Source organism: Barbatula barbatula, assembly GCF_947034865.1.
Source record: "Barbatula barbatula genome assembly, chromosome: 25".
Taxonomy (NCBI): Eukaryota; Metazoa; Chordata; class Actinopteri; order Cypriniformes; family Nemacheilidae; genus Barbatula; species Barbatula barbatula.
The window spans coordinates 3,823,155-3,837,466 of NC_136788.1; the positions used below are offsets into that span (position 1 = coordinate 3,823,155).

At 38.8% G+C, this 14,312-nt stretch overlaps 2 protein-coding genes across 2 annotated transcripts; one reads left to right on the forward strand and one right to left on the reverse strand.

Moving 5' to 3' along the window:
* Positions 1 to 1,907: 1,907 nt before the first annotated feature.
* tmem276a (transmembrane protein 276a) lies at positions 1,908 to 7,218 on the forward strand. Its single transcript, XM_079449504.1, has 4 exons — positions 1,908 to 2,449; positions 4,030 to 4,143; positions 5,547 to 5,684; positions 5,937 to 7,218. The coding sequence occupies exons 1-4, from the start codon at positions 2,101 to 2,103 to the stop codon at positions 6,185 to 6,187; spliced, it is 852 nt and encodes a 283-aa protein (XP_079305630.1). The 5' UTR covers positions 1,908 to 2,100; the 3' UTR covers positions 6,188 to 7,218.
* Positions 7,219 to 11,796: 4,578 nt separating this feature from the next.
* Positions 11,797 to 13,908, reverse strand: fibina (fin bud initiation factor a). Its single transcript, XM_079449998.1, has one exon. It carries the CDS (start codon positions 13,884 to 13,886, stop codon positions 13,224 to 13,226), a length of 663 nt encoding a protein of 220 aa, XP_079306124.1. The 5' UTR covers positions 13,887 to 13,908; the 3' UTR covers positions 11,797 to 13,223.
* Between the last annotated feature and the right edge of the window lie 404 nt (positions 13,909 to 14,312).

Sequence of the window (14,312 nt, forward strand, 5' to 3'; positions counted from 1 at the left end):
TGGATAGTAGCTTACAGTTTTATCCTGAGATCTTAACAAGGATTCTTTCTCTCCTGTTGTGAATTCTCCAATTCGTCTACCAGCCTTTTCCTCTCTTCTGCTCCATAGCTTTGCAATTAAACATTACAAACCCACTGTATGCTTCAAGTTACATACATTTTTTTTGTATGTGTTTTATCAATTTGTTTTCATGCGCTGAGAAGGTGGGCTTCCCCAGCTGGGTTTGTTTCTTATCTTATCTAAATGTCCTAGGGAGTTTTTCCTTGACACCCTTTGTCGTGATTCTGCCACATCATGTCAGGTTTCTCTTGGTCTAGTGGCAGGATCATGACAGAACTTCATGTTTAATGTGGAGAGAGGCAATTATTGTTTATTTGGCTTGCCATACACTCTCCCCGGTCTTGTCTCTGTTCCCATCCTAACAAGGGCAGACAAGGACAGGATAGCCAGGGCGGGAATGGCCGGCAGCACTGGGCGGGAATGCCCGGCTGCTCCGACCTGTAATGCCCAGCTGGGGATCTATTGCGGAAACAGGATTCCGACGGCTTTGACCCGGAGGGGAGCCCGGTGGTCTCGACCCTGGAAGGGAGTCCGGCGGCCTCAACCTTGGAAGGGAGCCCGGCAGTCTCGACTCTGGAAGGGAGCCCGGCGGTCTCGACCACTGCCGCAATGATCCCTCGATCTGCTGGGTCCTAATACGGTTGGCTCATTCTGTCATGACCAGGGTGGTGAGCATGGACAGGAGGACCCAGGTGCAGACAGCGAGTAAGGGGTTAATCTCTTGCCCGCTGTCTGCACCTGTGTCGTCCTGTCCATGCTCACCACCCTGATCATGAAACCCTCATCTTTGTCTTGTGTGCTAATTCAGAATTTCATGCTATTTGATCAAACCTTTTTTTACTTTGAAAGGCTGTATACAGAAGCATATGATCAGTATGTTGATTTCCAGAATATATTTGCGAGGCAGATCAAAATGATACACAGATGGTTTGATCAATTCACGTCAAATGAAGAATCTTTTGATTCTCTGATGCCACAGTCAATGACAGCCTTCATATTTCCTTACTAATAATTAACTGAAGGATTTACTGAAACTTGGATAAGTTTAAAGGTACAATAAGTAATGCAACCCTGTGTGAGCAGTATGGCGCTCTGCCTCCATCATCTGGCAGTGAAGAGTATCTTACAGAAGTTATTTCCAAAAGTACCAGACCTGTTTCTGCTTACATTTCAAAACGGTGCTAACTGGTTTTCTGACTTTATTTGCCGACACAAGGTGTACATTGGAAAGCTTGATGTGAAGCTTGTCCATTACTCTTGCTAATATTATCATTGCAGTTATGATTTCGATAAATGGCATTTATATTGTTTGGATCTCAATGTCTCGTATACATTTTTGTAACACTGTGTTATGGTGCTATGTGTCGTGCAACAAGACGTTACTAAGGTAATGTAAGGTTGGATTTGGTGACTTACACAGCCAAATGAGAAATAAAAAAAACAAATGAAGAAATTGACTTTCGAGGAAATGAGAGAAAACGAAAGTTTGCACCCTGTTCAACTATGAAAAACATCGTTTACAGTTACCCCCCTATGTCCCGTGCCCCCCCCCCATATATGAATATGTAAAGTATGCGTGCAAAGCAAGTGCAAATGCTGCCTGGAAATCGTAAAAAGGAAATTGTGCAGTTGCAGAATATAATAGCAATGACACAACGTTGTGCCCTATAAACACAGTTTGCTTTATTGCTTTTACGACAGTATTACACTATTATAATTAAATAAATTCAGTATAATTTAATCGAAATCCATATATAATCCTTTTAATCATTTTTTTTCATAGTGGCGTACGCTTTATTTCACATGCAAAATGTAACATCTATTTTGACATCGAGGTGAAAGCGGGCATCATCCGCCTGAGCAGGACATCAGCTCTGAGACTGAAGCTGCTGTCGGACGAATCGCCTGCGCTTTCATCAGCAGCCTCCAGTCTCAGCATTGGCTCAACTCAGTCTCCACAGCAGCGGAAACACACACACATGTCCGGGGTTTAGGATGACATGGGCTCGGCGGAGGACGTGACAGCAGTCCGCGGGCATCATGTGGATTTTAACGGCGTCCGGGCTCTTCCTGGCCTTGTGCTCCATCGGACTCTTGACCATGGCCATCAGCACGGACTACTGGTACGAGTCGGACGCACGGAAGCACCGGGATCGATGCAAAAAATACGCCAGTAAGAGAAACGACCCGGGATTCATTTACATCTCAAACCAGAACCTCCCGCTCCGGATGCGCCCCGAGCCCGGAGCAGCTCTGCGGGAATCCCAGCACCCTGCGCCCGTCCTCGAGTCGCGCTGCAGCCGCCACTACAACTCAACTACCACCGGCCTGTGGAGGAAATGCCACCGAGAAGGTTTCGACCTGGAAAACGAGGATCTGATTTTTAAAGGTGACGACCAATGAAATAGTGTTGAGTTCAAGTTGATGTTGATGGCTGGAGTAAGATTATCTGCTGTAAAACGGAGGTTTGGGAAGCGGTGGCGCTATCCAAGGTGCTGATCAGTCATATCAACAATAACAGCTCATTCGTATCTACTCAACAATCACATTAAAGCTTCGGGGGCATAAAAGTTGCTAAACATGAATACGTTTTCTGCAGATTCAATGCATTTTAGAGTTTTATCCTTAAACAAAAAGACCCCTTCTAAGACTCACAGAATATTACATCACAAAGGGCTGCAACTGTTATGTCCATTGTGTCATTTTGTTATTTGATAGTCTTTTTGATAGGGATAAATGGTGCATCACCCCTTTCTTCAGCCATGTTGAATTTATGTCATAAACATATGGACAAATAAGAGAAGTCTCCTAATTTCCCCTTGATTTCAATTAGATTTCTTAGCATTGGGATGATTTTATGCAGAAAACAGTAAATCACAAAACAATTACTTGGTGTTAGCCTGCACAAGGTGGTGTATGGTACACATGGACAAATCGTTTGCCAAACTACAGCATATCAGTGAATATTTTGGAATGAAGGGCAATGTGAGTGTTTAAGGTGCTGTGTGTAATGTTTTGGATGATCTATTGACAGAAATTGAATATAACAATATAAAATACATAACTATGTCTTCAGAAGTACATAAAGACCGCCATAGTGCTTTGAAGGGAAGGGGCGGGTGAGCCATTGGTTGCAAGTCGCAAAACCTTACAACTAGATGCCGCTAAAATCTCTACATTGCTCCTTCAAAGCAACACTTTGTTTTTCAAGCTTAAAATAATGTCTCTAAAATAATTTCAGTGGTAGAGCAACTCTTACCGGCGAGCTCTACCGCCGCTGCTACCTCGGCTACAACCTCAACCTCACTCTGTAAGTTCTGTGTTTGGGTCGATACACACATCCCCGCCCATCCCTTTCTGCAGAAGATGCGATATGGTTTCCAAACAACGTTTCTGCATTTGGCGGTTCCATCAGCTTGGTATATAGATTTGTGTGTATAGTGGTGCCCAGGGAAGCTTTACAGCGACTAATCACAATACTAGCAATGGACAATTGCGCTTATCAACCACATGGGGAGCCGTGAGCAAAAGTTCTAAAGTGTTGCTTTAATAGCTCCAAAAAAGGTTTGGTTCGTACGTCATCTGAACAAATATCATTACTGAAATTAGTCATGAATAAATGCAACAAAATGACTGATGCACACACTGCAGCATAATCTTTCCAGCAGTCTATAAACTGACCACAGAACTATATGATGGTTGATCCTGTTATGTTGTTAGATGGTCACTATCATCTAAACATAATATGACATTTACAACTATTCAGATGGTTTGATAGAAAGTCTGGTAATATAAAAAGCAATGCATTCAGAATGGAAGAGCACCTGTACTTTGACTGGTGAAGTATGGCGCTGACATTGCAATTCCATACACAGGGAACACACAAACGTGATATAGTTTGTACAGTGAGTTGCTCCGGATGTGTCAAATTCTATTATAATTCATAACTGCTTCTGTGAATGTCTGCAGGTTTGCTTCAGCGCTGTACGCCGGTGAAGTATTACTACTCCTCGGCCAATATCCCTCAAAATCTGCCTGTGAACATCACCAAGACTATACGACAAGATGAGTGGCACGCTCTCCGTGAGTCACCTTTATAATGACACTCGACCACTGTCACCATATCTTTTTTCTGCTGAAGTGAGTGGGGTGTAACTTAAAACTTTATTTGTGAAATATTTAGCCTCCGACAATCATGTACCTTCGTTTAACATTGACATGTTACCATGTCCACAGACATCGTAGCGTGTTTATATATAATAATACTGGGGATTATAATACATACATACATGTATTACACGGCTCGTTGGAATGCTTGATTCTGATTGGCCAGTCGCGACATTTGGAGGTTCGTTATTACCAGATAACAACCTCTCAAAACTAATAACGCACGGTGACCAGATGCAGCAAATCATTTTGACAGTTTTTTGACAAACTAAATATAAAAACGTCTTTTAATAACATTGCATTTACAATGATTAAACCAAAATGCCTCTTCGTGACGTTTGAACGTCGTTTCTTACCTCAAAACCGAAAGTAAAATGCTTTTCCTGGAAGGTCTGCATTCGGTAAAAATGAGCTGATAAAATATTTCACATTTCATGTCCAGTTCTTTCTCATGTGGGAAGTAGACGTGTAATAAGCGGAATAATGTACAAGCAGCCGGCTGTTATCAGGAAATAAGCCCCTTCAGTGTGACCTCCTCATGACACTGTCGGGGCTTATTTATGCGATAACAAGATGCTGCCTGTACATTATCCCTTACATTAAACACATAATACACAAATACGATACATTGGATCAATTCCACCCGTAAATTATAGAAAAAGGGAAACATCAGTGTATTGACTTCAGATGTTATACTTACAGAATGAACGTGACAGTATAATCTCCTAAAAACTATTAAAATATGATGCTACAATGAGTATTATCTACTGTAATTCTACCAAGTGGAAGTTTAATTTAATACAAATAATTTTATTTGAAATACATTAATCATGTATATATAAAGATCAAATACTTGTATTAGCAAAAGTGAATTTTCACAGGCATTATATTTGATATGTGTCAACTTCACTTAGGATGTTACGATAGTTTCCACTGTAAATAGCAACATTAACAGATATTTATAGGTATTTATTCAGCACCACAAATGTATCTGTCATTTGTGAATATTTATAACAAATATCTAACAATGACAATATGTGTTATTTGTCATCTGATGGCGTTGACATCAAATCTTAAAGGGTTAAAATTCTGTGATCATGTGTGACTGTACAGTATGACACAAACTAAGATGCATGCAGAACGTTACAGGCCCAGTTCATTGTCTGGAAAAACAGCAGCATCGATATTCTTCAGAATGTCTCGCACAAGCATTAAACAGGGTGTTAACTTTCAGCAGTCATTTCCCAGCATGCACTACTTTGCGCATCAGCTAATGTTGCAGCGTGCTTGTAATACTCCTCCGTCCTGTGTTTCTCCAGATCTGCAGCGGATGACTGCAGGTTTTATAGGCATGGCTGTTGCCATCATCTTGTTTGGCTGGACCGTTGGCGCGCTGGGCTGCTGGAAACACAATGAGCTGATGCAGTATGTAGCAGGTCTGCTCTTCCTGATGGGAGGTGAGAAGCGTTTACTCCGTGGGTTGTGTGGTTTTACAAACACCCACTAGATGGCAGCAGGGGGAAGAGGAAAGGGGGGTTTGGAGTGGCCTAAAACCTCTGCTAGAAATGCAGACGTTTAATATGTAAAAGATTAGAACACGAGAGTGCCAAAAATGACGTCATCAAAGCTTTAAAATAAAATAAATGTGCAGTGTTATTCATCAAACTTGACCGGCGCATCGTTTATTGCATGTCATATCGATTTCACAGGTACCTGCTGCATCATTTCTCTGTGCACGTGTGTGGCCGGGATTAATTTCGAGCTCTCGCGGTATCCGCGCTACCTGTACGGCCTGCCAGAGGACATCAGTCACGGGTACGGCTGGTCCATGTTCAGCGCGTGGGGCGGTCTGGGTTTGACCCTGCTGGCTGGATTTCTGTGCACGCTTGCACCTTCTCTACACAGTCCACAGATGACCACGACCACACACAAACCACGACAGGAGAACGGCATGGTGTGACACATTTCACACCACTCGTATTAGCACAGAAAACAGCGGGTCACACTGATATTAAAAATTGTCTTTAGCTGTCAAATACTGTCAATGACAAACAGACACAGATTGGGAAGATGATAGACCGAGATTTACAATGACTACACCAGTAGCAGTCTTGTTTCTCAGTCCAAAAAATCGAAAACATCCATAAAACATTCATGTTCGAAAAGTAAAACTGTATACTTTGTGTATACTTGTGTTTTTTAGTCCGAGAATATTGAAATCTATAAAACAAGAAAAGAATGGGCAAGAAAAATAAACAATGCACAATATATTCTCTCCTGTATCTTACAATTTTACAAATATAGTTTTGATTCTTCTTGTTTTGAGTGATGTTTAGATTTTTTATGAGAAAACAAGACAAAACACGGATTAGGAAATGTACGTTTTTCTGCCTCTAATGGTGCTCTCTTTCCGTTTATCTTATTTCATTATGTTTGTTATTTTTCATGATGTCTGTCCAAAGATATCAAGCGTTTCCAGTCTGTCTATCGCTCTTCTGTTTCTGTAGCTCAACGGATCCAAAGTGGAAATGTCTCATGATTCGTTTTTCCGTTCCGTAAACTGTTCTGTGTTTTGCCTGCTGTATAGAAAAGAGAAAAAACAAACCGAACAATGACATACTGTACTTGTCTTTAGTGTCTTCCTGTATGTTTTCAACAATAAATCTGACATGTTCAACAGCACAAGTAAAGAGGAATTTGGATTTGAACTTTATGTTCATGCACAACCTTATCAAGAAATCTTGACACACGGTGTTATGACATGTTTTGAAATGGTTATTTTTGATTTATGAACTTTTATTTTCTAATAAAATGCAGCTAAATCCTCTTCTGTCTGTTATTGTGACTGACTTCATTGTTTTGAAGTTATGAAGCACAGCGGTTTAATGTGAAGTCATAATGCCAGTGTGTTTGTGAGTGTGTTGTATTTTTATTGGGCAGATTTTCTGGACTGGGTTATAAAACAGCAAAAATACAATTTAATGAGACCACAGATGGAATGTGACTTTTTCTGTTTGTGGTTGAAGGATTTTTGACTCTTGACTGTACTGAAATGTTATATTTTCAGTGCTTTTTTGATTCAACATACTCTCACCGTTCAAACTATGTCAAGTGTTTTTTCACAAATCCAAAGTATAATGTGTTCTGGGAATAATTAACATAAACAGCAGCACGGAGCGCAAGCACAAGCGTAGATTATAGATATTAACAAAATCCTTTTGTTCTGTTACTATGAAAGGGGGTAAATCCAACCCTCAATATAGCTGCTCTAACAACGAAAGTCCCATATTCTAGAAACAAGAGCCAAGGCTGACACAGCAAAGGCAGGTGAAGAAAGTAAAAGTGAGGACAGATTTTAAACAAATCCCATGTTTTTATAATAGGCATCCGTTCACACATTTTTCATATGCTAGGCATTGGGGCCTGATGTACAAACTAACCAGGGGTCCCAGGAACCATAGTGATGTCCCTACTTAGGAGCACCACGAACACTCCAAAACTAACCAAAAAGCCAACACCTATCATGAGTTTAGATTCTATAACCGAGAACAAAACCTAATTCAAGAACTGAGAATTTTTATGGGAACCATTTAAATGACTATATATTCAAATATTGAAAAACATAATAAGTGGGAATTCATGTATTAAACAATTACATTTTGTGCCCACATTTATTATACTGAAAGTTCAAATTGTGTTCAGATTGTGTGCTGGTTTTACCTTCTGAATAATGTAATACATTTCTCACATACTGTTCATTATTACATAGAAACATTTTTATGTCTGAGCTGTAGCGCAGTGGTTAGCGTTCCAAACCTTGGCTCATGGGGACCCGGGTTAGAGTCGTGATTCCACACCATGTCCCATGCTCCTGTCTGCCTCCAATGTCCAGAATATATGAACATTATTACATCGTGATGATTACATTACAACGATTACTTTATAAACATGTTATATACATTATTGTATGTACAGTTATACTGTATTATGAGTTGTAATATAGTATCACATGTAAAAGTACCAAATCATTTTAGTAGTTACCGATCGATACAGAAACTTTAGCCTGATCTCTCAGGAATTCCTAACTATTTTAACAAGGTGGCTATTTCACATGAATCTGTGTGAAGTGGATTGTATTAAACCAAATACATGTGCAATAATGTCCCACCCTTTACCTCTAACAAAAGTATATCAAACCAAAACGCATGAATTTATAAGAAATAGTCAAATGAAACAATTTAGTTCAACGAGACTGTTACAATAAAGACAAAATTGAAGGTCAAAAGAGTCTTCAGGTGCTGGTTTTCTTCTCTTAGGTGTTTGTGAATCAGGTGGGAACATAGGCTGTGAACTTTAGTTTTTTTAGTTTCAGATCTTCACTTCCCCTTAGATCAAAACCACATCGGCAAGAGCAACAAGAATTTAAACCACATCCACTATAACCTCAGCAGGTCTGCCATTTCCAAGCTAAATATGTATTCAATTTAGACTAAACTAGATAGTTTGCACAGCGAATATTTAGATTAAACAAGCATTTGTAGTTGTTTGTTTATGCCGCACAAGAATGAAGACTATTCATTATGCAAAATCTTTCTTTGTCCCATGTCAACTCAGTTTGCTTTTTAAACGTACAGTATGTTATTTGTGAATTTGAAGTATTTACATTTCTATTACAGTGCCAATAAATGTTGTAATCAAAACACAAAAACTTAAGTTAAACAACCTGGAAAATTTGTATGTGTCTTAAAGAGTCACGGTAAAAATGTCCAAACTCTCTCTTTTCATTTTTGAGTCGCTAAATGAACATATATGGAGAATCGGTATCTGTGTGTTTGCACAGATGTCTGCAAATCTTTCTTTGTAAAAGTCAGATGCTAATATAACCCCCTGACATCCAGCGAAAAGTCTGGTGAAAATAGTGTTATGTGTAGTTTAATGAAGTCATTTTAGAAACATATGTATATCTATAAACAAATGAATGCATGGCATCTGTTAGCACAACTTAATTTACTGCATTGGCGCGAGTCAGAAATTATATTTTTTTTGGTTTAATAAAACCTTTTAAGTGTTAAACGCTATTTTGATGGGTTGTGCTGACTTCATAATTTTCATAATTACTGTAGCGTAATATTATGTGTCTTTTAAACAGTGTTTATTTGTTTACAGCAATATTTAAGTTGCAGTAAAGCAATTGGCTAGATAACTTGAATTTTCCACACTAATAAAGTTCAGGATTTCAAGACTCCTCCCAAACTATTTGACATATGTAAACAAGTTGGAACTGTGTGTGTTGGGTGTTTCCGAAGCTGAAAATAAATGTGTTCAACGTGTTCTCTCATCTAATGTTGAGGCTACATGAATGATGTTGGATTAAAGTAGCATTGCTGAGGTTCCCCAGTTACAATGAGACTTTGCATTTGAGAAATAAAGTGTTATTTATGGATTTTCATCAACATCAGACCATGCAGCATAATGTTCTCTTGGCACTTACAGAGGTTTTGGTTATGTTAGTGGTTTTAAGAGGTTACCATTGTCCTGAAGGAAAGCACATTTGCTTAGTTTAGGCTCAAAGAGAATCAGCATGAATGCTGTTTTACTCAAAATGCATTTCATTGGAAATGCTAGAGGCAAAATCAGGATGAACTTCATTTTGTTGTCACAACTCATAAATATTGATGCAAACTGTTGCGTTCATATTTTGCTGGGTCATATTTTTACATTTCATTCATAAACATATAATAATAAACAGCACATGTGCTTAGCTGTTTTTAATAGGGCTTGACAGCATTTTGCAAAAACAAAATCTGAACAGTAAACATGCAGTACATGAATCGAACTTTGCATCAGTGTTCCCAACTTTCGAAAGTGAGACTTCCTGATTTGTACCCAAATTTAACCTGGATTTTGTATACTGTAATAAAAACAAGTCAAGTTAGCTTTATTTTTATAGCGCTATTTACAATTTTCATTGTTACAAAGGAGCTGTACAAGAAAACATTGAACATAAGCAAAACATATAAGGTTATGCAAGTCAAAACACAGGTCAAATGTCTTACATGTCTTACAAAGGACACATAGAAATCTAGCTACACAGCAGAAAAACAACAATGGACCAAAAGAAGGCGTACGAAACACGCGTCTTTAATCAACTGTCAAACATACACGTATTTTACATATCAGATTAATACAAAATTATTTCTCACCATAACATGCCCCTTTGACACATGTCTGTAAACTTCCAGTCATGCAAAACATTCAGAAAATGCTATTTAAATGTGCTGTCATTTTATTTATTAAGTTAATTTTTAATAAATCACATTTAATTGAATCAATTTAAGTAGCAGAACAACAAAATATTGTTAATATGGCCAAACCTCACACATCTAATACACGAAATGTCCGCTAGGGACAAAAATGAACTGTAAGGTCTCAATGTTTGAGAGAAGTTTCGTCACAATTCACAGTGGCAATTTAAAAATAAATAATGGCCATTTATTTTGTTTCCTGTTTTTGTTTATGTTTAGAAAGAGTCTAGTAAATAATCTCTGAACCAAACCTAAAACATGAGTGATTTCTCATTAAAGAGTTTGTTTTTGCCTTCTGCTTCTGGTTAGTTCCATCACAGGTTTTTCCCACTTTAAATGAAATATTCTCATGGGTCTGTTGGGTGGTTGGTCAGATGTGTGTGGATGCCACCTCTACTGCTCATAGTAACATTAAAGATAAAGCATAGCTTATTAACGTTTACAGAATTGAGAAAATCGTCAATCCTCAAATGATTTGACCAATCATAGGCAAAGTTCTCCTTTTGGGTTCATATGTATTTTTAATTTATGTTTTTAATGCCACCTTTTTTTTTTGTAGGTGGCAAAACAACGATAAATGGCTCCCACAACCCCGCCCCTAAACCTAATGTCACGGGGGGCAAAGTCAAAACACACCAATGAGATCATAGGAATTCACACGAATGAGCCACCTTGCAAAATATAATTCCCATCAGATTGCGTTGATATATATTTATTCACATTATTAGCATTTTCCTTCATTTTTGCTGACATTGCTAGCTTGACGTATAAAAATCTGGATGTTCTTTTTACCACACAATACTCCCTCACTTTGTGTAGAGTTGCCAAATATCTGAGTAAGTTTAGCATTCAGTACCTTTCTACACGGACAGATGTTTATATGATAATGACTGACGAAGTCTTTAGGAAAGACAAACTCGCTTAACATTTAAGCTAGCAATGCCTGTGTTGATATAGGGTGTGTAAGAATTGTGTGTATCTGTTTGTGTGTGTGTGTGTGTGTGTGGGGGGGGGGTCCTCAGTAGGTGCGGGGGTGCTGATGAACACCAGCTGCTGTTTGTTTACTGAGTGCAGATTCCAGGAAGACACGCACACACACACGCACACACACACACACACACGCACACACACACACACACACACACGCACACACACACACGCACACACACATTTATTCATACTGTCATCACATGAAAGAAAAGATAATGCAAAAGGTTTAAATTAACCAATGAAAGGAGAGAAAAAAGTGACAAACTTTCGTGATATTTTGGAAATAACGCAGACTTCCCATTTAATATTCCTGCAAAAGTAACGTTTTAATTCAATGATTACAAATAAAACAGTAAAGTTTACACATCCGATTACAACAGTAAACGGCTTTAATAAATGTTTTAAACTTAAATTCTTCCCATTTTATTTAAATTGGGGGGGATTTTAAAAGTAAAAACAACTTCAAAACATAAAACATAAACAGACTAGGCCAGGCTGTGAACACTGTATCGACATAAAACTTTGACATAATATGATGTGGCTGAGTGATCCGCTTGCGTAAAGATGCTGTTACAGTATTTTCTGTCTTTCATCTTCATTGTGATGAGGACTTCACTAGTGATTTGGAAAATAATGCAAGAAATAGCCGCGCCATGATTTCATGTAGTCAGCTCAACATTCTTACAAAGCCGACACATCCATCAAACCTGTAAATTGTCATGATGTAAAAACAATCTCTGATACTTAAAACTAACATGATGAATCCTCTTTCACTTTTCCCGACAAAACCCCTTAAACTGAATCCATATGAGATGGCACCGAATAGGCACGGCTCTGGTAACACTAAACCATTAGTAATGACATTCTTTCCTTGGGCTTTAACCGCCAACAAGAATCAAACTCCGAATGTGAGAAAGTAAAAGAAAACAGTCCCAGCCCAGGGGATTGTGGGTAGGAAGGCTCACCATAAAAGCTTCATTGTTCTGGTTAGAAATGAAAATATAGAAACAATTCAGTGATGACAGGGATGTATTGGGAAATGTATTACTGTTATTTATTTTTTAGACCGATTTTATCCTTAAATCTTAAATGAAAAGGCTAAACGTCTAGAGTTAAAGGTTAAAACGTTCCCCAGCAAGTATCCCTGTAATCCCCAGGGACTGGTGAGGGAAGGGTAGATTGTGTTTCTTTACATATTTCTGCAGACTTTGATTATTCTTCCACATGGCAGAAAGAGAAAGAGACATTCTGTTCTAATGGCACAGGAAATGCCAAATCTCAACCAAAGATCTTTAGCCGCCCAGACTCCCTTAAAGTTCAATCGTGTCAGCGGTATACAGGCTGCTGAAGAAGCCCAGCCTACTGAGAACTGATCACTGAAACAATTTTTTTTGAAGGTTATTCATGTGAAAATGTGCTGTTGAGGTCATTTAGCCTATTTACGTATACAGGCAGCAATGTGTTTTGGATACTTTAACTTTCACACCAAAAGAAATTGAGATATCAAGCAAAATTATCAATATCAATTATTATTTACACATAAAAGAAACAATTGCAATGACCAAATTGAGCACCACGAAAAAAATAAAAACCTCCAAATTATAAAAAAACGAAAACTCTGAGAACAATTTTAAAGTTTAAAATACAACACTCCAAGGTGGACTGTAGTCAAACACTTCAAACGTACATCTGTATGTGAGTCTAAACATTAAGGTAGTCGTTTTTGAGACGACTTAACCTCGATCCATGGCTCCTGATGATCAAAGAGATGAGTTCGTGTTTATCCTTGAGCCCAGACGAGATGTCCAAAGTCTCCTGGAGAGTGTCTTTCACATCATGCATGGGTTGGATAAAGTTATTGGTAAACTGGCCCTCTTCCCTTTGTTCAGTCTCCTGGCTTTGCTTAAATTTCGTCTCCAGCTCTAGAAGCGATTTCTCAACGTTTGTAAAAGCGTCGTTGATTTGCACAATTTCCCTTTTCAGATATTTCCCGTAACTGTCCTCGCCGTCCAGATCGTAAGAAATTGTCTTTCCAAGGGTCTCCAAAACGCGCGCCGCGTCTTCGATCTGTTGTTTGATGATGATGAAATCTTCTCGGACGATCGTGTCCTGGTCCTCCTCTAGGGGACACGGTCTGCGGTCCATCCATCTGAAGAGCATCTGGCATTTCTCCGGGTCATCGGTGTCCTCGTAATCCCCGTCCGGGACGAAGAAGTGGTGAAACGTGCCGTTGGACATTTCAGGGAGCAAAGGTCCCTCGTAAACCGCACTGCAAATAGGCAATGAAAACAGGACAAGGGCGAATATTAACATGATAAAAATGTCGGTCTGCTCAGAAGAAACTGACCGAAGAGATGTCCACATGTGGAGGATTTCACATGAACGCGCCTTCTAGAGAAGACGCGCACGGCAGAAATGTGAGTCCGGCGCGCTTTTACGCACACTCATATTACACAGTTGCGCGTCTTTGCTCGTGGACATGCACAGTATGAAGGATACATGGCTATTTACCTTATTACGAATAACAGATATTGACATAATGAAAAGCATACAATAATAGGTTGTTAAATTAGTTTACTACTTTAGTGAAAGGGAGAGTTCACCCAGAAATGAACATTCTTTCATGATTTATTCAGCATCATTCCAAACCTTTATGACTTTCTTTCTCCTACAGAAGACAAAATAAGATATTTTGAGAAATATCTGTTACATACAATGTAAGTCAATGTTGTCTGATTACCAAGGGTCTTCAAAAAATTTAAGAAATATGATATTTAATATGTGAGACAG

What these genes read in the sequence shown, in the direction of transcription:
- tmem276a (XM_079449504.1), top strand. Translation starts at nt 2,101, where the DNA reads ATGTGGATTTTAACGGCGTCCGGGCTCTTCCTGGCCTTGTGCTCCATC. An exon ending in CGAGGATCTGATTTTTAAAG is followed by an intron (nt 2,450 to 4,029) that starts GTGACGACCAAT and finishes GAATGTCTGCAG; the next exon opens with GTTTGCTTCAGCGCTGTACG. An exon ending in AGATGAGTGGCACGCTCTCC is followed by an intron (nt 4,144 to 5,546) that starts GTGAGTCACCTT and finishes GTGTTTCTCCAG; the next exon opens with ATCTGCAGCGGATGACTGCA.
- fibina (XM_079449998.1), bottom strand. Translation starts at nt 13,886, where the DNA reads ATGTGGACATCTCTTCGGTCAGTTTCTTCTGAGCAGACCGACATTTTT.